Source organism: Embiotoca jacksoni, unplaced genomic scaffold (assembly GCF_022577435.1).
Source record: "Embiotoca jacksoni isolate LCO1_2020_lvr unplaced genomic scaffold, fEmbJac1.0.p SCAF_12, whole genome shotgun sequence".
Lineage (NCBI taxonomy): Eukaryota > Metazoa > Chordata > Actinopteri > Embiotocidae > Embiotoca > Embiotoca jacksoni.
In genome coordinates, this window is record NW_027185252.1 from 5,617,501 (window position 1) to 5,638,856 (window position 21,356).

A 21,356-nucleotide genomic window follows, 5' to 3' on the forward strand; every position below is an offset into this window, starting at 1 on the left:
AATTTTAATGGCTGAAGTGTTTTTCTCACTCAGTCTGCTGTTCTTCTTTCTGTTTTCTTGGCTGCTGTGAGCAGGGCTGGGGCCAAGGCTGCCAGGCAGGCACTCAGACAGAGCCATCTACCTCTCTACCTCTGTGGCATCAGCAACCCCCTCCTTCCCTACCTCCCTCTCTCCCTCCACTTCCTGCAATTGTTTACTGCTTCATGTCTGTGAGAGCCTGTCCCTGTCCCTCTCTTTAATTACCACACATCCTGAGCCACCCGTTTCCTCCTGGATGAAAAAAAAAAAAAAGATGAAAAAACCAAAAACTGCTGGAAACACAAGAAATGGGGGGGCCAAAATCAAAAGAAGTTTTCCCTCAAATATCTGATCACTCTCATCCATGCCTCCCAGCCTGCCTTCCCTCTCCGTTTCTGTTTACCTTGAGGTCCCGGTACACAATCTTGGCTGAATGCAGGTAGTCGAGAGCCGAGACAATCTCGGCGCCGTAGAAGCGCGTGCGTTCCTCCGAGAACACCCGCTCTCTGGACAAATGGAAAAACAGCTGCGGGAAAAGGAGGGAGTGCGAGAGAGGGTGAGAGGGAGAGTAAGACGGAGAGGGCGGGGGGGAGAGAGAGGGGGGAGAGACAGCAGGGACGGCACAGCAATAATTACTGATTTATTGGAGGAAATTAGCACAACACAAACTGGCTGCCCGCACCATATTGAGATGATAGATAGCGGAGAGGAGGGTGAGTTGGGGTGTGTGTGTGTGTGTGAGGGGTTGCGTGGGGGGGGGGGGGGCGTCTCGGAGGAGGGCGGGTGGAGGCGCTCGGCAGCTGGCGCCTCATCTAGCAGCCCCCCTTCACCACACACACACACATACCTCTTCCACGTTACCCTCTGGGCTCGGTTGGCACTGTGCTGGCGTGGAGTTCGGCGATGGGGGCCAAATCAAGGGTTTAATCAATACACCAGTCTAGTTAAAGACAGGCCGACCGCCGCTGCAGCCACAGCCAACACCGCCCCCTCCTCCCGACTGCCTCCAGTGCAGCACTCATTAGTGGCCTAACTGGCCTTGCCCCCTGAGCTTCCGTCTTCATTTACTCCATTCTCGTATCCACCCCTCTGTGTTTTTGGCAAGGAGCTCATTTTCATACTTTAAAGAGTACACAACTCGCTTTGTTCCCAGGTGGCTTGACCTCCCGCTTCTCCTCTGTCTCGCTCACCTCGCATTCCCTTCCTCTCCCTCTTACTTTCTCCCTCACTGTCAGTTGTCAAGTTGTCACTGTCGCACGGCGACACATGTGGCACCAGAATGACACCGGCCTGCTGCGCTGCACCAGTCAAGTCGTACAAATTACCCATGAGGCCAAGGGGCACACATCTCCCCATTAATTGTTCAGGGAGGTTTGCATATGGCCACTGGAGTGATGCTCACGGACCACCTTGCTCAAATGGCGTCCGTGTGTGTGTGCGTGTGGTGAGAGTGGGTAACACGACAGGTGGGCCTTCATCAGTGTACTGGCAGCTGTGACTGTGGCAGGTTTGTAATGGGTTCTGTGTGTGTGTGTGTGTGTGTGTGTGTGTGTGTGTGTGTGTGTGTGTGTGTGTGTGTGTGTGTGTGGTTCGCGTGGTCACAATTTGTCTGTTGAGGTAAAGATTTACTGTGTGTGTGTCTCTCTAAGGTGTGTGTGTGTGTGTGTGTGTGTGTGTGTGTGTGTGTGTGTGTGTGTGCCGGTGTTCTCGGTGTGTGTTTGCTCAGGCCTGGCACTGGCTGAACTGCACTAACTAACTGGGAGGGGAGCAGGTGACAGTTACACTAAGGGAATGAACCAAGATTGCAAAAACGGCCCGATTAAAAATCGGAGAAATGGAAAAGTGGGGGAATCCAAACTCATTTCGTCTCCGACTGTCATTCTGGCTGTATCTGCCCCATAGGTGTGTTCATAAATAGACACAAGCAGAAGAGACATCGAACAGAAAGGAGAGACGGAGAAGGCAAGAGAGAGGCCAGTTGGTTGGCAAATTAACTGTTAGAAAGCAATCCAACAGTCAAACTTTAGACAATTCTTCAGTGTCTAAATGTTTTAACATTCCTTTGCTGTACTGCTGTAGCAGACTCGCACTCCTCCAATTACAACATATTTCCCCATGTAACAATTTTGTATTCATCTGAGAGACATTTATAAACCAGACGAATGTTTAGGAGAATAAGTGTAAGGAGAATGAGTAACAGCCCTAATACTGTATATAAAAACTATTTAAGATAAATATATGTGCATGAAAATTAAGACAAAAGATCCAAGAATGTATCGGTTGACATAAAGTAAATGTTTATTTCCTGTCAGCTGAGTTTCAACACAGCATTGTAACAGATGACAGCAGAATAAGTGGAGTCCCTAATCGCTGTCAGTTAGTGTGGTGGAGTTGTGGTCTAACTGGCTGTTTGAAGCAGGAGCACAAAGATGGGTAACCACACACAGCATATCCATCATTCAAGTTAGTGTGCGTCTTACCTCTCCTCCATTCACATACTCCATGACGAAACACAGGCGGTCTTTAGTCTGGAATGAATACTTCAGTGACTGAAACAAAAACCACAAACACAATTTATACAACGCGACACCATTTAGTGAGCCGCATCATCCACTTCATTAACTAACATACAGCCCTGTGTTTACCGCGTCTGTCATTTTGTTTTTCCAAATTATCTGTGAGTGTATAGAGGACCCAAATTATCCCACAGAGCAACGGGCAAAATAGTAATCAAGTGATTGTTACTAATCAAGTGCTAACTACCGTGATGCATTTACTGACACAACAGCAATCTCTTATATTTCTGTAACATCACAAAGACCACGAGTTACACCAGAGGAAAATTTAAATAGCAGTAAATATTTTTTTATTTTGTCAAACACGTGTGTATTTCTCATCTACATGCAAGTCTTGTACAGTGAACAGTGAAGTGAGCGAGTGAACGATTTCAGACAGCAGGAAGTCTGGTCCTATTCTAGTGAGAACAGTAGAGGCAACAAAACGTGATCACTCTTAGCGTCAAACTGTTTATGTCTATATTTGCTTATTCGAAGTGTGTACGCGTACGCGCGTGTGTGTGTGTGTGTGTGTGTGTGTGTGTGTGTGTGTGTGTGTGTGTGTGTGTGTGTGTGTGTGTGTGTGAGTGAAGTAGAGGTCTGTGCTGCTAAACCAAAGAACAGTTGGTCCAAGTCTCTTTGTGGCTGCAGGTGTGACGGGGGGTAAACTCAGATGTGAACTTGCTCTCTTGACGGATTGTGTGTGTGTGTGTGTGTGTGTGTGTGTGTGTGTGTGTGTGTGTGTGTGTGTGTGTGTGTGTGTGAGAACAAGCATGTACACGTGAGTGTGTGCGTGTTTCAAGGCGGTGTAATAGAAATAAGCAGCAACTAATGTGCGTACGTGTACATCAAAGCTAACTGATACGGCTATCAAAGTACAACAATTTTGGTGTCTACATCATAATTAGCCTCCAGAGACTTGGGTGTGTAGAGGATCAATATGTTGTCTGTGTGTACGTGCACACACGTGACACGTACCCGTACAGATGTGGGGACATTTTCCATATGTATGTATGTGTGAATTTGAATCAGTTGTGTTTTGTGTATATGAGGTACTTACAGTGAGAAAGGGGTGTCTGGTGTTTTTCAGTACTCTGCTCTCTGTGAGTGTGTGAGCCACTTCATCCTGTACAGACGATGAATGACATGTGATCCAAACCGTTTCAATCTAACAACTAAATAACAAGGTAACTGAAGAGCAATGCAAAAAAAAAACAGCATTAAAAACATCAGATACACTCATCTGACACTGTAGATAGATCAAATAAAATGGACTTGAATTTGATGTCGTCCAACTAAAACAGGTTCAGACTGATCGATGGATGCCAGACTAACCTTGGCGATGATGACTTCTTTTTTAAGGATCTTCATGGCGTAGTATTTCCCGCTGGCCTTTTCCCGGACAAGAATTACTTTACCAAAGGTTCCCTTTCCCAGCAGCTTCAAGTAGTCGAAGTCACTCATTGTCTGGTGGAGGGAAACACGAAAGACTCACGTCATTCATGCTTCAAGTAGAACAGTTGATACGTTATGACATTTGGAAGTTTTGAGGTCACACCTGCTGAGTAGGGCTGTAAATCATCTGAAATGTTTCAAGACTATTGCAGATAGAACACCAGAGTTCAAGTACCTTTAAGCAATATAATCACGATGTTTTTACAAAACCCTTTTCTCATTAAACAAAAACAGCAGAACTTGTTATGGGGTCCAAACACAAGTGACTGTTCGGTCAAAACCTCCCATTTACAGACCTTTAATGTATGAAACGACATACTGTACATTGTATAATGGATTTTTATTGAGCCACTAACATTAATGACATTAGTTACGCCTCACAAAACCTTTTTAGTGTGGGGTGCAATGAACAGTGGAGCCGTCATAGGCCTCGAGCTCTAGTTGGATTGGTAGTTAACTTGATATGCAGTATGTAGCATACATTTATTAAATATAGCCTTTGCATGTAGAATATATATTTTGCATGATTGCTTTTGCTTGCCAGAGTGTTATATTTTTGAAAAACAAATTTACATCCTTGTTGTTACAGAAGCTTTTTCATTAGTTGCTACAAACCTGTGACTTAGAAGACAATTTTATTTAAATTACAAACAGGGAAAAGGTAATCCTGTGAACAAAGAACAGCGACTGTAGAGATGGAATATTTTCTGTAGTCTCAGTATGAATTATGTCAGAGTGAGTACGCGCTTGTATGTCTGTGTTCATTACCTTGCGTTTGTGGTGCGTAGTAGAGATGTCCATCTCCTCCTCGACCATGTTGTCGATGTTGGAGGTGGGGCTGCACTGGATCCTCTCCTCCTCTTGTCTCTGCAGCTTGTCAGCCACCATCTGAATGGCCTCCGTCCACTCATCTCTGGGGTTAGAGCACGTAATAAGGCATAAGCATAAAGCAGTTTATTGTCATTGTAAAAAAAATACAACGAAATTGAGTTGGCAACTCATCAGTTCTGCAGCAGAACAAGGTAAAAGATGTATTACAAACAACTAGGATAAAACAAGACATTAATAAATATATAAAAGATAAAACAGGCGTCAACGGCTTCAAAGTGCAAAGCGCTTTGTTAAAGTGTCGTTTAATAAGATACAGAAAGTTATTGTTATTGGCAGCCCTTGTAATTTGCCTGTGAGTCATGGGATCGACATAAGTCTGATAAATCTCAATAAAATTGAACGCCTGAAGATTAGAAGCAAATGTATCACGATATCGTACCGTGACTGAAACCAGCTTGTGTAGCAGTAAATTAGATGGGTGTTAAATATAATATTGGTCCTAATCTCCAATAGGATGACTGGTGCACTTATTTAACCAGGTTTTTAAAGGAGCTAAAGTGTTTTCAATTAACATAAAGACCTATTTGTTCAACAGAGAGGAAACGTGGTCAACTGGAGATTCAAGCAAATGAGCAATGATCACAGAGCAGAACTAATGCCCACCAGTGTGTGAGAGGCAAACGCGCACATACACACCAGTGCGTTGAAGGGAACAATGCATTGTTGTTTGCTAACATTGTTCCTCCCCATTGACTTTCCATTAGCGGTGTTGTTCAACATCTGTTGAGAGAAAGTGCGCGAGTTTGAGTTTGAGTGTGTGTGTGTGTGTGTGTGTGTGTGTGTGTGTGTGTGTGTGTGTGTGTGTGTGTGATCATCATCTGTAGTGGAAGGCCAGTCATGCATCAGGATGTGTCGACACATTAACTGTATTTAACAATGATGAATATAATGGTTTCTAAACAAGGCCAGGCTATGATAAATAGAGAGAAGAGAAGAGAAAAGAGAGAAGAGAAGAGAAGAGAAGAGAAGAGAAGAGAAGAGAAGAGAAGAGAAGAGAAGAGAAGAGAAGAGAAGAGAAGAAGTTTTGAAACTGATATTTCTGATTGAAACATAACATTAGAAGGTTGAAAATGTTGTTTCCTCAAGACTGAACTGGGTTCAAAAAGACTTCTCCTTTTAAGTTTTTCCCACTGATCTTCAGGCAAACAGTGTTAATCCTGTGCCACATGCAGGGGTTACATGTGAGCAGAAAACACTGCAGAGCCCAAAGCGAGGTGAACTGAAGATGATATTCAAATATTCAGAAATCCTCAGGACTCTGAAGAAGCAAATCTGGATTTACGAGGGTGCACTTTCAAAGTACACTTACCCAGAGTACACCGTGAGGAGATGATAATAATAAAACCTGTTTCACTCATAAACGATCACCTGTGTCTTTTGTTTTGTTTTGAGTTAGATGCCCATATGTTTCCTTGAGGGATTTGGAAGAACGTTCATTTGAACCTAAACATGGCAGTGCGTTTTTAAGATCTGAATCCCTTTCTTCTCCAAAGACATCTGAGTGTACCCTACACACTCCAAAACAAGGGCAAACTTGAGTTACACTCCATCTACAACATTGGAGCACTCAATCTGTGGTGCCAATGATGTGTGTGTGTGTGTGTGTGTGTGTGTGTGTGTGTGTGTGTGTGTGTGTGTGTGTGTGTGTGTGCACGCGCGCGCGTGCGTGCGTGCGTGCACGTAGCAACGTGAAAAGCAATGGGAACTCTCTCAAGGTCAGGCAGCAGATAAATGCTCTTTCTCGGTTAGAGTGTTTTTTGTATAATGAGATTTTTTTTTTTTGCTAATGAGAGATAATGGGCCTGCCTACAGTCGGGCGCCATGCCAACACGTGCCACACTCTCTGCTCACGGCTGGGGCTGTGGTAGCTGGAGCCCTGCCAGCATTGGTACAGTACAACAGATACAGTAACACACACACACACACACACACACACACACACACAACCAGTTGTGGCACACACACACACACATACTTTTTTTTCCATCTACTTAAACTTCAATGATGCGCAAATCCTGCGTGCGCAAACACACACACACACACACACACACACACACACTTCTACAACAAAACGTGGACACATCTGGAGCTCCCACCCATCCACTTACAGGCTTGCATATTGTATACACCCGACTTTACAAACGAATCAATGGAAAGTTATTAGTTTTATGTAAACTCAGAAATGTGTATTTGATTATCTGAAGGCAAAACTATTACAAAAGCAACATATAACGCAGACAAAGTTGGACAGACAGCTGCAACCCACACACACACTCCAAAACACACACAGAAACTCAAAGGATGCACAGAAGCATCTGTGGTCTTCTGGGCAAAGCTGTTCATTTTCTGGAGATAAACACCTCAGCTCCTCAGAAAGGAACTGAGCAGCTGGAGAATTTATGCCAACGTTACTTGAAAGGTCTCCTTTCGACTCTGTCTCTCTCACCCTCTCTCTTTCTCTCTCTCTCACAGACACCAAAAAAACATCAACTCTCTACAGTACAAGCCTCCTCACACATATCTCTGCCCTTGATGACACTTTCACCCATTATATATATATTTAGTATATATATATTTATATAGTATCTACATTTAATCTAATCTAATCTAGTCATGGTCATTTAAAACCTTGTGAGTGCCACTTTTTCTGCCTTTTACTTGAACAGAAATTGTGCATATTTAGGCATTTTTGCTGCATTATTAAGTCTAAGTTGAACTGAAACCTCTGAACTAACCTCCTGAAATTCATGAACGCCTCAAGTATTTGGAGAAAAACACATTTTAATGTTCTAACTGGCAGCTTTAACGAGATTGTCAATTTTTCCTGCAAACTGCTGCTCTGAATGTCAGTAGACATGTGCGCTGTTTAACACACATTGTATGTGTTAAAGCAAAGGCACCAAAATATGCTTATTTCTGGGTAGAATTATCAAAGCTGGCAAATGTGTTGGCAGGTGATGCATTCAAATGCAACGGTTATTTCTGTTAAAAGCAGAATGGCAGTGTGCAATTTGAGATAACACTACTCTGCCGAAATTCCAATACGACACTGGTAAGTTTGCTAACGTGTAAGAGTACTATATGTTTGGGTCCCAAGGCAAGTGTGTCCTCCGGAACAGCCACAGTCTACATTAATGCAGGGAGCATGAAGTCACTAACTTGCTTTGACTATTTGTCTGTTATCCGTTGACCAAACCCCGACCGGAGGACGCTCTAGGAATCGAGGCTCTTGAGCGAACTGACCTCTCATCGGGCGAGTCCACATGGAAGGTCCTCTCGATGACGGTGGTCCACTGGAGGCAGCGTATGATGAAGGTGTTTGGCTTCGGCCTCTCCGTCTTCATCAGCTGACATTCTGAAACAGGCAGCCGGAGGGAACAGCTCTGTCTTTACAACACAATTACAACAATGACTGCGAATTCAACGGCGAAAAACAGGGAGAAGAAGAACTCAAGAGGTCGGAGCTGTACCTGGAAAGGAGGTTCAGATCAGATGAGAGCGCTTTTAGTTCAATGTAGTTTAGTCTTACACTGAAGAGCTGATGTAAACCACAATACTGTCCACAGTGTAAACACATTGTATTTGTGTATGAGGGGTTCTTTTTTCCTTTTCTTTCTTGTATTTCATTTTTATTATTGATTAGCAACACCTGTGTTTTTCCTGCTAGGACAAGTCAAAATGTCCACTGTTAAAAAGGTTTATAGGGACATAATGTAGGCCTGGTCATTACTAACATTTTGATCGTTTGAAAAGCCCAAAAAATTAAGTCGAATAACCAGTTGCCTTTGACATTATCATAAAGAAACAAGCAGCTTGTATCTTCATCTCTTTTAAAAATAAACTTCTGCAACCGATGGCTCAAAAAAAAAAAAAAAAAAGGTGCTTTCTTGTGCCAAGGGATATTATGTGTTGCACCACATACGCATCTGGCGACTATCCGAAGAGATGCATTTCTATGAAAATGGGCAGTACAGTAGGCCATTATTACACAAATGCATTATACAGTACACAAATGCAAAAACGTACGCACACACAGCCAGATGGGGCTGTGAGCTCGCTGTGGGAAAGAAGGCATATTCATTGTCCCTCAGCAGTCTCTGTGTTTATAGGGGACACGAAGTGATGTAAAACAGCATCATGATCCATCTTCTGTCCTCTCATCTCCCCCCACTTGTTCTACAAATATAATCACCCTCCATTTCTCCTCCCCTCTGCTCTCCTGTTGTCTCCTGTCATTCTCTCATCAGCTTCTGCCTCTCTCCTTCTCTCCTTTCCTCAAACCTTGCATCCTCAGCCATCCCTTCGTCCACTTACTTTCTGTTTAAGTGTGGCACAGCACAGCACGTCACAGCTCAGCCTAAATATAGACAGGAAGGTTAATGGCAACACCGCTCAGGTCGTACACGCGGCAGTGCTTCAATGTAAACTCACACACACTTTCTCTCTCTCTCTCTCTTTCTCTCTCACACACACACACACACACACACACACACACACACACACACACACAAAGAAGTTACTACCTGACTCGTGAACAAGGCCTGCTGTGCTGCCAGAAAACAAGGTCATGCTATAGTTGATGCCAAAAAACACTCACGCCCACACATGGACAGAAAAACACACACGGACAGGGAAGTTTGAATGTTAGATGAAATTGGGTTGTTTGCCACAGCAGGCAATTGTGAAATCTGTGTAGCAGTTTAGTGGGTGTATGTGAGTGCATGCATCAGTTTGTGTGTGTGTGTGTGTGTGTGTGTGCGTGCGTGCGTGCGTGCGTGCGTGCGTGCGTGCGTGTGTGTGTGAGCGACAAGCTTGTATGTATGAGTCCCTCTGCAGGGAACAGGCCTGTACCATCTCTGTTCCATCTGATCACTTCTGTTGTTCACACACGCATTAACACACACACACACACGCACACACGCGCACACGCGCACACACACGCACACACACTCACCACCTGGCCTCCCAGCTTTGGGCAACAGATGTGGCAGTGCCAGTGCTGTGCCAAGCAGCCGGGGCCGGATGTATGGCCTGGCTTGTCCTCCTCACAAACTCTTTTCCTCTTCCCTATTTCCTCATTCTGCAATCCTGTCTTCGTCTCCTCCTCCCTGTCTGTTCATCGCTGACGATCCTCCTCTCTTCTCCTCCCTCATTGCTCCCTTTCTCTCCACAACACCTCCTCCACAAAAGCCTCAGCCCCCAATCTCTCCATCCGTCTCTCCACCCTAATCCTCCTTCCATCTCTGCCACATCTCTTCTTCCTCTCTCCTCCCCACGTCTCCAATTTACTTTTCCTCTTCCCCCTCCGATCAACTCCCATCGCTCATTCCCCAAACTTGTCCTCCCTTCCGGACTCCTATCTTTCTTCCTCCTCCTCCGTCCTTCGATGTACCATTCTTTATCATTTTCTCTGCGGTATCAGCTTGTACTCTACCATTCATCATATTTTCTGTTTTGGCCCTAAACTCGCACCTATTCTCTTGTGCTCATCGCTGCCTGTCCTACCATCAGTCCACACTGCACCACTCTGCAGGTATTTTACACAGTACATAGTTGTATTTTGAAAACAATGATTGATGGCATATCCAAATCTAAAATCCAGTGCTGTGTTACAGTGTATGTGTGAATATATGCAAGTAAATATGGTGCCATCTGCATCAGGCCTTGTGTGAAGAGGGGAAACACCAGCTTCATCAGATTATGTTAAGTAGGTAGTGCTGTATGAGCATGAAATAGAGTAAACAACTACATAACATGTATCTAATTACTTATGAAGAGACAGATGCTGTGTGATGTCCTGTAAGTATTTCATCTGTTTTTATTACTAATATCAAGATAATCTGGTTTCATTTTCCAAAATTGAGCAATGCAGTAAAGGTCATCTGTGCTTTTATCTCATGTCAACTTGATTGATGTAATACTTCTGGTTAAACCGAAAAAACAGTTTTGCCTCCAACTACCTGCAGCTGTAAGGTTTCAAACTACTGGAGCACATAGCAGCAAGTGAACATCATACCCAGTGTTTGATTATATAAATTTAGCATATACAGCAAAACTATTTTTTTAATGATTTTATATTCTTACGCTGCTCCTCTTATTTGGACTCACGTTAGCATGTGCACAAGGATTTATGTAGTTTAATTATTTATTTTTTCTTTTGAATCTTGCTTGATTTCATTTGCGAGGCACTTTCTAACATTCTATTCATTAAATGAATTGGTTAAAGAAGCTATTATCTAATTGATATTTTGAATCAATGCTACATGATACAGTATCATATTGCTGTTCAACTAAGTCCACTGCTGCAGTGGTATCCAAACTGTGGGGCAGGGCCCCCCGTGAGGATATAGAGCTCCTGCAGGGGAATTCTGTTCAGCTTCTGAAGAAGGGCATGATGGAAAAAGTTTGAGAAGCGCTGCACTTTTTTGTCTTCAATAACTACCATAAATACTGACGTATCTCGTCTGAGTCAGAGCACTGTCCATATTTCTTGAGTAAAATAATATAATTATAGAATATAATAATAAAAACTAGAGTAATAGCTACCAGTACAGCAGCAAAGTCTACTGAGAATAAACAAAAATAAAAAGCTTAACTTCTTTAAACGCAAACTTTATTTAGGAAACCATTTTAAATAGGAGAGATTTAACTATGATGTAGGAGAGAGCCAGGACAAAGGAAACAATTGTCAGATAAATATAATTTCAAAAGAAAATCATTTTCATTGCGGTCAACATTTGATTACTGTGTTCGAGAAAATTGCTTTCATCCGGCTCTTCCCTACTTTCTTGACTTGCTGTGATGTCTTTAATACACTTAAATTGAAACAAAAGTTTAGTGTCTTAAAATTTCATTGAACATCTTGTGAGTACTTTGAGTTAGTAGTCAGTTCTGCCTTGTGTCAGGTTAGGAAACAGTTTTAGGGTGACTATTATTCATTCCGAAGCTAAAATGCCTGGAGAGATGTTACAAAGTTTTCCCAGTAAATCTGTAATTACTGCATGAACAATGAGAGGTGATGAGGAAGAGAGAGATGAAAATCAATCTTGTCAACTCATTAGTTGGCTAATTACACATGTCAACAATGTTGTGGAGCTTGTTAATCAGGTGCAGACAGATGATGTACTGATAAATGGTTAATTAGAGCCCTCAGTGAATTCTGTAAGGCATACCAACACTGTGAAGACTGATGACTGACAAGCAATGGCTGCAATAACTGTCTTCTCATTTCACTGTGCGATGAAACCACAATACTTCAGCAACATCTCTTCAGATAACATTAATTTCAAAATAAAGTAAAAAATAAAATAAAAGTTATATGATATAGCTTATCACATATGACACTGATTCCCCACAACCTGCAGAGGTTTTTTTTTCTCTGAACTGAAATGTTCTCTACGGGGGTTAATAACAGAACGCGTCACAGTGTCTTCATCGTTGTTAATTATGAGCCGACAGAGAAGTATGCAGGGTATATGTGTACAGTATGTAAGGTAAAGATGAGGGTACATGGAAACTCGTCTTCCTGTATACCCTTCAGGATTAAAACGCTTACAGTTTGCAGCATATTGCTCAGTTTCTGCAGAAAAGGCAATCAAATCTGAGCTCGCCACTGAATTATGGTGAACCAGTAAAAACTATAAGATGCTCCAGATAAGTGCATCAGGAATCTAAATGTTGCATCTTCACTCGACTTTGATATGATGTTGATACAGGTGCAGTAAGATTTAGAGTGCAGTGCCAAGGGGTTGTTTTGACATAAGTAAGGTAGGTTACGTACTTGCTACAGAGAAGTTATTGAGGGGGTAGGGCAGGTCTGCGTCTTGAGGTTTCTCTTTGTAACCGATGAAAGAGCCGTCTGTCTTCAGCAGGAAGTAACGTGGCCGCCAGTTCTTTATGTATTCACCTGAAGAGAGATATTAAAGAAGAAAAGAGGAGGAGGACGATGTCAGTGAAATATGATTATTCTGATATTTGGGGCAAATACAACTGAATTTAGATCATGAAAGGAAACAGTGATGATGATGATGATGATGCTTAAGGCATTAGTACACGCAGGGGTTATGATGATTATCATTATGATATATGGAAAGTAGTACTAACAGCAATAATAATAATGATGGTGATGATTTTAAATACAGATGTTATTCCTGAGCTCGGTTGATGAGTTTTACCATCATTCCCTAGACAGTTTACAGCCTGGCCGCTCAACTCTCAGCTGTCCAAAGGACATAACACACATATACACGCTGCGGTGTTAACACAAACACCGATCTACACACAGAATCTCCACGGCTCCCACAGCGCCTGCCAGATTCAGATCGGATTATCATGTAAAAAATGACAAAAACATGTTTACCAGCACAAAACTCAAACTATCCATGCCAGAAACATCATCTGGCTGATACATGGGCAGGTGTTGAGGTGATGACCCCTCAACCAAATACACTCACACGCACACACAAGCATACCGCGCACACAAATACGCACAAACCCCTGGTCAATAGCAAAGGAGGAAGAGGAGACATGAGATGAGATGAGGTGACATGACATTCGATGAAGATTACACAAAGAGAATAACCCCTTCTCAGACTGCAGCAACAAATAATAACATCTGCTGAGCAGCTGGTGGCAGAGTATTACCCAACTGGCTGGCACAGACTGGCACTAAGGTGGCACCACAGCTTTATCAGATGACCCGCTGCAGGATTACACGAGTGTCAAACATTTCCACACCACAGAGGCGGATAACACGTACTGGAAACAGCATGGATACACAAATGGATTAAAGTGCACACGTGTGTGGATTCACACATAGCTGGGGGAGTGCAATCGGAAACAAATACAGGGATGAAACTCTGCGTGCGCATGCACGAATGCGGCCGAAGTAATACTGAGACACACATCTCTGATGAGAGGAAGTGACAATCAACAACACTTTCCAAAGCCGGGAGCTGTGTAAACATTTTACTCTCATTTTAAGGAACAGAAATAAAAATTAAAAAAAACACAAGAGGGACACAAATGTTCCCTACTTCTCAACCCCTTTTAGTTAACCGGCCATTCCTTGACATGCGCGCGCGCGCACACACACACACACACACACACACACACACACACACACACACGTAACGGCTCTGATCACCTTGTTTTTTGGCTAATTGACTGTGAGAGGAGAATAGGCAGAGCATATATGTGTGCGTGTTCTATTTGTGACATCCATTTAAAGCGAAAATGACAGCAGGCCGTGCTCGTTAACACATCGCAGAAAAACACCTGCTCCGCCGAAGGAACCATGCGACTGAGGGCCCTGCCGGTACCTCTGGGTGCTGGTTGTGCTAGAGGTGTGTGTGTGTGTGTGTGTGTGTGTGTGTGTGTGTTGCAACTGATTTGAGCCACCACGTAGGGACAGAGACAGCCACAGATAGACAGAGACAGACACATTAAATGCTGGTGGGTGTCAGTGCGTCACCAGGACTACCGAATCTCTCCTCTCTTCTCCTCTCTCCTCCTCCTCTCCCAGTCTCTATTTTTCTCTTTTTCACAAATCCACCCACTCTCTCCTTCTTTCCCATTTCCTTCTCCTGTTCTTTCAGAAACAAAGCATATTCTTTGGATCATTTGCGACTGATAAACAGAGTGCTGTGAGGGGGGGGCAGAATGGGAGGGGTGGAGAAAGGCATAAAGAAAAGGAAGGAAAAAATTCATTCAGAAAGCAGAGCTAAAGGCATCAAGGGCAACGAGACTGCAAGTACGGAGAAACTTAATATGTCATTGATTCTGACCAAACGATAATAGATAATCAGGTATAAATAGGGATAATAAACAGATGTTGTGCTTTGTGGGTTTTTGCTTCCTTGGAACAGGAATAAATGTTACTTTCACTATTATTTAGTCAATTCATGTGACCAAATCATTACCAGACTGTGTCTTATATGTATTTGTGTTTTCAATAGTCTCCAAAATGTTTTTCTACAAACTGCAGGTGATGGGCATAACATCAAAACTTATACAATATAATCAAAGGCAATAAAATAGCCCTGCATTAAACACTGAGGGTTATGATATTCAGTGTTTGTAGAGTTCGTGTCAGACAAGTCAAAATTCAACTTGTGGTGACGTAGTGAGCTTGATTTCGTAAAGTACTGTACAGGTGTTTCTGTTAATGTGTCCAACAAAAGATATATAGTATTAATCTGTGTGAAAACTTTGGTTGAAAGTTTCCAGAAACGAAAAGTTCAGCAGTTTATCCATTGCCGCTGTGAACTCAAAAACTAATGATGGAAGAAGCTGATCATCTGGAAAAGAAAAACTAACTTCAAACTGGACCGGAGAAAGAGATGGATTGATTGTCAGAACGGATGAAGATAAAGAGAAAGTTAAACTCATAAAACTATTATAAACTGGCAGTGACGACTGGCTTGCTGGTCCAAGTCCAGTCATTTCTATGAGTCAATTTCTAGATGAGGTGTCCAACCAATGGAAGCCTGCGGTTGGCCACTTCATCCCTCAGCTGTCCAGTACAACTGAAAACATTTAAGCGATCCTTCTGGCCAGGCCTAGACAGCGTGCACGAGTGTGAGTGTGTGTTTCTGTGTGTACTTGTCCACTGGGGCGCCGGGGAGGGGGCAGCCAGGGGTGGCACAGACGGAGAGAGGAGGTGGACAGTTGTCCACACGCGCCGTTCCAAACAAACACACGCGCGCGCACACACACACACACACACACACACACACACACACACACACACACACACACACACACACACACACTACAACAATTCTGTTCTGACTGTTCCAATTCTCCGTATGATCCAATGGTGTTCTGTCAAGCTATCCCGTCTTGGCCTTGCCTGTAATGAGTCCAGCGAGCTCTCCCACTCTGGACAGCTTGTCTGGGGAGCCACATGTCTCTAGTTTGGACTGCTGGAGAAAACAGAACAGCCGGTCTCCTTCCCACACCATCTCTCTCGGACTCCTCACTTCAGTTTCATTTAGTTTTCTGCACAACTTTACTTTTCCCTTAAGGCCAATTAGTAAATACTACACTATACAGTGCTTAAGACAACAGGAGTTGCTGGTTTCTTGTTAGAACGACAGGATACGAGTAAAACAGCAGAATGTGGGTGATCTGAAGGATCTAAGGAATAGAGGATGTTCAGGAGAATAAGATAGACCTTTTAGAAGTGTATTAAAATTGGTTCAAAAGAGACAAAATATAGACTTGAGCAGTTGTTTTAAAGTGAAACTCTTTGTTCCATCTAATTTAAAGTCTTAATTAGTTGTATACTCATTTCTCCCTGTTCCATTGTCTTTTATTGTTTGAAAATGATTAAACAACATTGTGACAAGAGGTCTAAGATAAATACAATCTAAAAATAAGTGCATCTCATCCATAAACCTCCACATTCACTGTAACTGTTTCAATAAAACAGCAGAAATGGTTGATAAGGGGGCAAATTTTCACCAAGCGTCTGCCCATCAAGCCTTTCTGTTTTCCGGGATTGGAGAGGGAATTGGTATGAGGCACAAACTAAGTATTAAAACTAAAGTCGACTTTTTAAAAGTCATTTTGGAATTTCTAGAAGAATTAAATCTTGTTGGCACATCCTCCAGTTGCAGCTTGTGGATTTAGCAGTAAGAGGCAGAGATGAATCAGCTGTGACTGTGTCTGTTCCAAGCTTTCTGATTGGACAATTACAACAATGCACTCGCTAACTGTCACTCAATTAGCAGACTGATTAACTATTCATTTCAGGACAGAGAAGAGGGGAGAAAAAAAGGGGAGAGAATGAGAGAGAGAAATGCGGAGAGGATAAATAGGCGACAGGTACAAATGGCAGGGCTGAACTTCAGCCAGCAAAACAGAAACGAGACACACGAACTTGCGGAAACTCTTCTCGCGCTCGCTCCTTCAGGACATCAGCACACCTCTGCTCTGCCGGTTCGACACGTTTTAGCTGACGACGAGGCAGACGAAGAGCAGGAAAAAGCCTTGATGACAATTACATAAATAACTCCATAACTATGTGAGCTCACCAGCCATTTGTTAATCAACCCAAACAGGGATTTAATTTAATGCTTTGGCCGAGGCAAGAGCCGATATGCAGATGGTGCAGAGACGGGGCTGTGTGACTGGCACTCTGGGAGCTGGAGAGGTGGTGGTGGTGGTGTGTAGAGGTAGATAGAGGCGGGGATGAGGGTGGAGTGGAATTTCTGCCGCGTTCCAGCACACACACACAGCAGCTCACCAGCAGAAAGAGGAATGTAACGTCTGGCTGCATAACCACACACACACACACACACACACACACACACACACACACACACACACACACACACACACACACACACACACACACACCTAAATACACATTCTGTGTTGAGAGCAGTAGCGAGGTTGGGCTGTAACAGGAAATAATAAACACCAAGTTTTCGAACCAAGAGACTGAGTTGGTGGCTATTTTCTGTACATTTTATTGACAATTTTTTAAGCAATAAATTGAAAATATTATTGATGGATTAATAAGCAGCGAATATAATCTACACTTAAATGACATTCTCATGTTAAAACTGCATTGAAGTACAAAAATATCTGACATCTTTGTCCTGTGTACTGTACAGTTAAGTGGGTGGCAAGTATGTCAAAAATATAACAGAACTTTCATAGGGAGTTCAATGAAAGTAACATTTCTGCGCAGTATACAAACAGTGTAGTAGTATGGTAGCCTATTGTTACGAGACACAAATTCCCTGCGTATGGGCGTAGACCTCAGGTTAATTTTGATACTATTGCAGCAGCCTTTAGCCGATCGGCATTGACCACCGCATGCGCCGAAGCTGTACCGCTGTAACTATATTTAGAAAAAAGCTTCAACGTCATTGCACAAGTCACTTATTGGTCCACACTTCAGAGTGGCTGAGCAAACATGAACACAAACACGGTTTCCAGACCATAATCACGGGGAGGAAAACTGAAGCTGTGAGCAATAGTCTGCCGGAGCCAGGCGATGGGTGATAACAAGCGCAGAATGCAGTCAAACTGATCAGTGGGTTTGAGCTGGAACGACTGACCGGCTGATCTTCTTACAAACAAAGGTCAAGACACTTCCAGACAACAGAGTGGGGGAGGGGTTTCACGTGTCTGTCTAGGTGAGCATTAGCGGCCAATACTTGAGTAAAAGCATTAATAGATAAGGTGGAGGATGAAGAGGAACGGCGATTAGATAAACATCAGGCAGGGTAACGGGGGTGAGGGGTAAACTGTGTGACACAGAGGGCACTGGGGGTTAAGAAAGTGGGGAATTGTGCGGTAAGAGGCTTGAAGAAGACATCTGTCTGAGAGTCTGTCAAGGAGCACTAGAGGCAAGCAAGATTGCATGTTGAATGCAGCAGTAAAGGACCAGTGTTGAAAAAAAAAAAAGAGAGACAAGACCAAACAAATGACTTTTACAATATTTTTGCACAATCTGCATAGTCTACACAATAATGCATGTGTGTGTGTGTTTATAAGGATACTGCTGTGTGCGTGACCCCTACCCCAGCAGTTCTAACTCCAGTCTGCTCAGACATCTTAAGGCGAATCCGGGCTCTTCAAAGCCAATCCACTTACAGTGCATTAGTCTTATTACCACATCGGGGCTGGACTGGTGTTAGTGTGTGCGTGTGCCTGAGTGCTTTAAATACAGTCACCATCACTGACAACTCAGACGCTGTGCTGCATGCTCCCTGTAAAAGCTCAGAAGGTATTTTTTCCACATGCATAACAAGACCGAGGGGGGAACCAAGACTTAAAGAATAAAAGAATGAAATTCAGTTTGAAGCTGGGGCTGCAGCTGGGTTTAAAGGTTTAGTTCTGGAATAATTGTACCAGCCCATGGCTCAGTCCATGGGGTGAGACTACATGGAAGCTACAGCGGGAAAAGAGGAGGGCTGAGCAAGAGACAAGCCAGGGAGGAATGAGAGGGTGAGAAGGGTGAGAAGGGTGAGAAGAGCATGTGGGTAAAGCTGTGACAGAGACAGAGAGCCGGGACGGGGCAGGTCGGCCACAAGGCGGCCAGATTGAGTGGAAACCCATGGGAGTATGGCCATCCCTTGGGGGCCACTAAGAGATTTTACCCAGCCAGCTGCACACAGCCAGGGCCTCCTGGTAGGCTGTGCTGGGTGCACATACACACTCTCAAACACACACTGGCAACATGCAACAGATTCATAATACCACAAACACACTGAGAGTCAGGGTAAAACATTTAATAATTATTTACTTCAAATTCTATTTTCCCTCTTTCCTTATTTGTCCTGTATATTCCAATATTCTTTTTTTCTTCTCATATGTTGTCCTTTTCTTGCCTGCAGTACCACTACAATCCAGTAGATGGTGGTGGCTCCCTGGAGCATGGTGGCCACTGCTGTGATGCTGACACAGAGCTGGAGAGTGACTGACAGACACACAGCAGCCAAGACGCCTCTCATCCTAATCCCCCTCGAAGCGCTGGAGTGAGTTTGTGTCTGTAAAAGTGTGTGGGTGTGTGTCTATACACATGTACACACATATATATATATATATAAGACAGGGGTCATGTGTGTGTTAGTTGGTGTAAATGTATGTGTTTCTGCATGCAGGCATTCAGTCATCTTAGATTTGTGTACAAGTGTTTGTTCATGTGTGTTGTTGGGGAAAAGAGCCCGTTGCTTCGTGAAGCATCATAGGATTACTGTGGTGTTAGCATATTAGCATCCTAGCTGGAGGGCTGCTGCTCAACACCACCTGTGACAGACAGGAGGCTTTGCCTACCTGGCTCCTCACCACATGCACACGCACACGCACACGCACACACACACACACACACACACACACACACAGTGGGTGGGGGTGAAGGTCACTTCGATAAGGCAACTCAAATCTTACTGTAACTACTTTGTGCCTCTTTGTTGTCCATTATTGCAACAAATATTACTTCTTTTTTTTTCTTTTTGCTTTCTGTCTGGTTACAACATAATTAACTTAATTTTCAACATGTGAAATTCAAGGTCGAAGTTCAGCAAGTCGGTGGTTTCTCTGACATTATCAAATAAATGGATGGACGATAAACTACACCAAGAAAACTTTCACCACATAATATGTGAATATTATATCACGAATACCAATACAAAGTTATTTGTGAGGACTTCAAACACAAAAGAAATAAGTGAGGGTGGACATCGTCATACTGAAGAGCAGAAGCTAAGGTACTGTCTAGTAACACATCCTAAGCACATCAAGATGAGCTCTATTGATACAACTCAGGACAACACCTACTTCTTTATAATACGACTGCACTCCAAAAAGTCACGTGAAAATATACAATTTGAGGCTGCTCCGCTGTCTTTAAAATAACTTTCCAGACATACAGTATTTACTTTTTAATACCGATAGATGTAAAGTTTGTTCTAAAATTCAAGTCATTTGGAATAAGGAAATGCCGAACTTGAAATACTGTATGTCACCTTTCACAGCTATCAGATTAATGCAGACCGCAGCCCCCTTTGAACAGCAAGCATCAAGTCTTTTCTTTGTATTCCAAGGAAGAAGAAACATGGAACACCAAAGACCGAAATAGACAAGGAGGCTGTTGAAGTTTTGAAAGTGTGGGGAGTTTTCCACCTTTGATGTAATTCAAAGGATTTTGAAATGGCCCCTCCGCCACGCTCGCTAGTTTCCTGCTCCGTGCTTTTCTCTTTGCAAAGAACTGTCCTGTGTCGAAGGACCGTCAATGGCAGGAGACACACCTGGGCCCTGGATGACCTCCCGTGCAGTATATGAGGCTGGGTTCAGTACAATCTCTTCTCCTCACAGATTCGAGTGGTGGCTTCTGTTGCTACTATAATAGTCCTTTTCTACTTATCCGTACACCACAGGAGCAACGCTGTCACAGATTCAATCGCAAGAGAATAAACTTAAAACACATGAACTGAAACAAATGAAAAAGACGCACAGCAAAGGAGGTCAAAGTGCTGACATTTGTGTTAACAAAGTGATTTGATCTCTTGATTTGATCACAACTACAGAATATGATGGATGCCATATGGCTGCGTGCTATGTTCAAGGAGTCAAGCACATAATGTAGCCATATAGCAAGAAGGTATTATGACATTATTATTAACCAAATAGGGAAAACTCTGGTTTATATCTACAGTTAATGCTATCAAGAATATCAAACACAACTCGGTTAGACACGTCTATTTCCTCGACATACACACACATCTATCCATCCCTACACCCCCCCCCCCCCCCCACACACACACACACACACACACAGACAGACACACAACTATCAAGACATAACATGGCATTGACAACACAAAGAATGATATCTATGGATGTCTTCTTTCATGTCAAGAAGGTAAAAATACAAACTGTGCTAACCAGAACAAAAAGCTCTTGCCTTCGAACACCCGA

General features: G+C 43.2%; 1 protein-coding gene across 3 annotated transcripts in view; it reads right to left on the reverse strand.

Moving 5' to 3' along the window:
- The window catches only part of LOC138195209 (RAC-gamma serine/threonine-protein kinase), a 55,283-nt gene that overhangs the window by 14,551 nt on the left and 19,376 nt on the right, over positions 1–21,356 (reverse strand). For all 3 annotated transcript variants that reach the window (XM_069144401.1, XM_069144402.1, XM_069144403.1), the window contains 7 exons: positions 12,700–12,825; positions 8,163–8,274; positions 4,797–4,941; positions 3,909–4,040; positions 3,634–3,699; positions 2,499–2,567; positions 422–544 (listed from right to left, as the gene is read on the reverse strand). In XM_069144401.1, the coding sequence (XP_069000502.1) occupies positions 422–544; positions 2,499–2,567; positions 3,634–3,699; positions 3,909–4,040; positions 4,797–4,941; positions 8,163–8,274; positions 12,700–12,825 (773 nt within the window). The remainder of the gene's footprint in view (positions 1–421; positions 545–2,498; positions 2,568–3,633; positions 3,700–3,908; positions 4,041–4,796; positions 4,942–8,162; positions 8,275–12,699; positions 12,826–21,356) is intronic.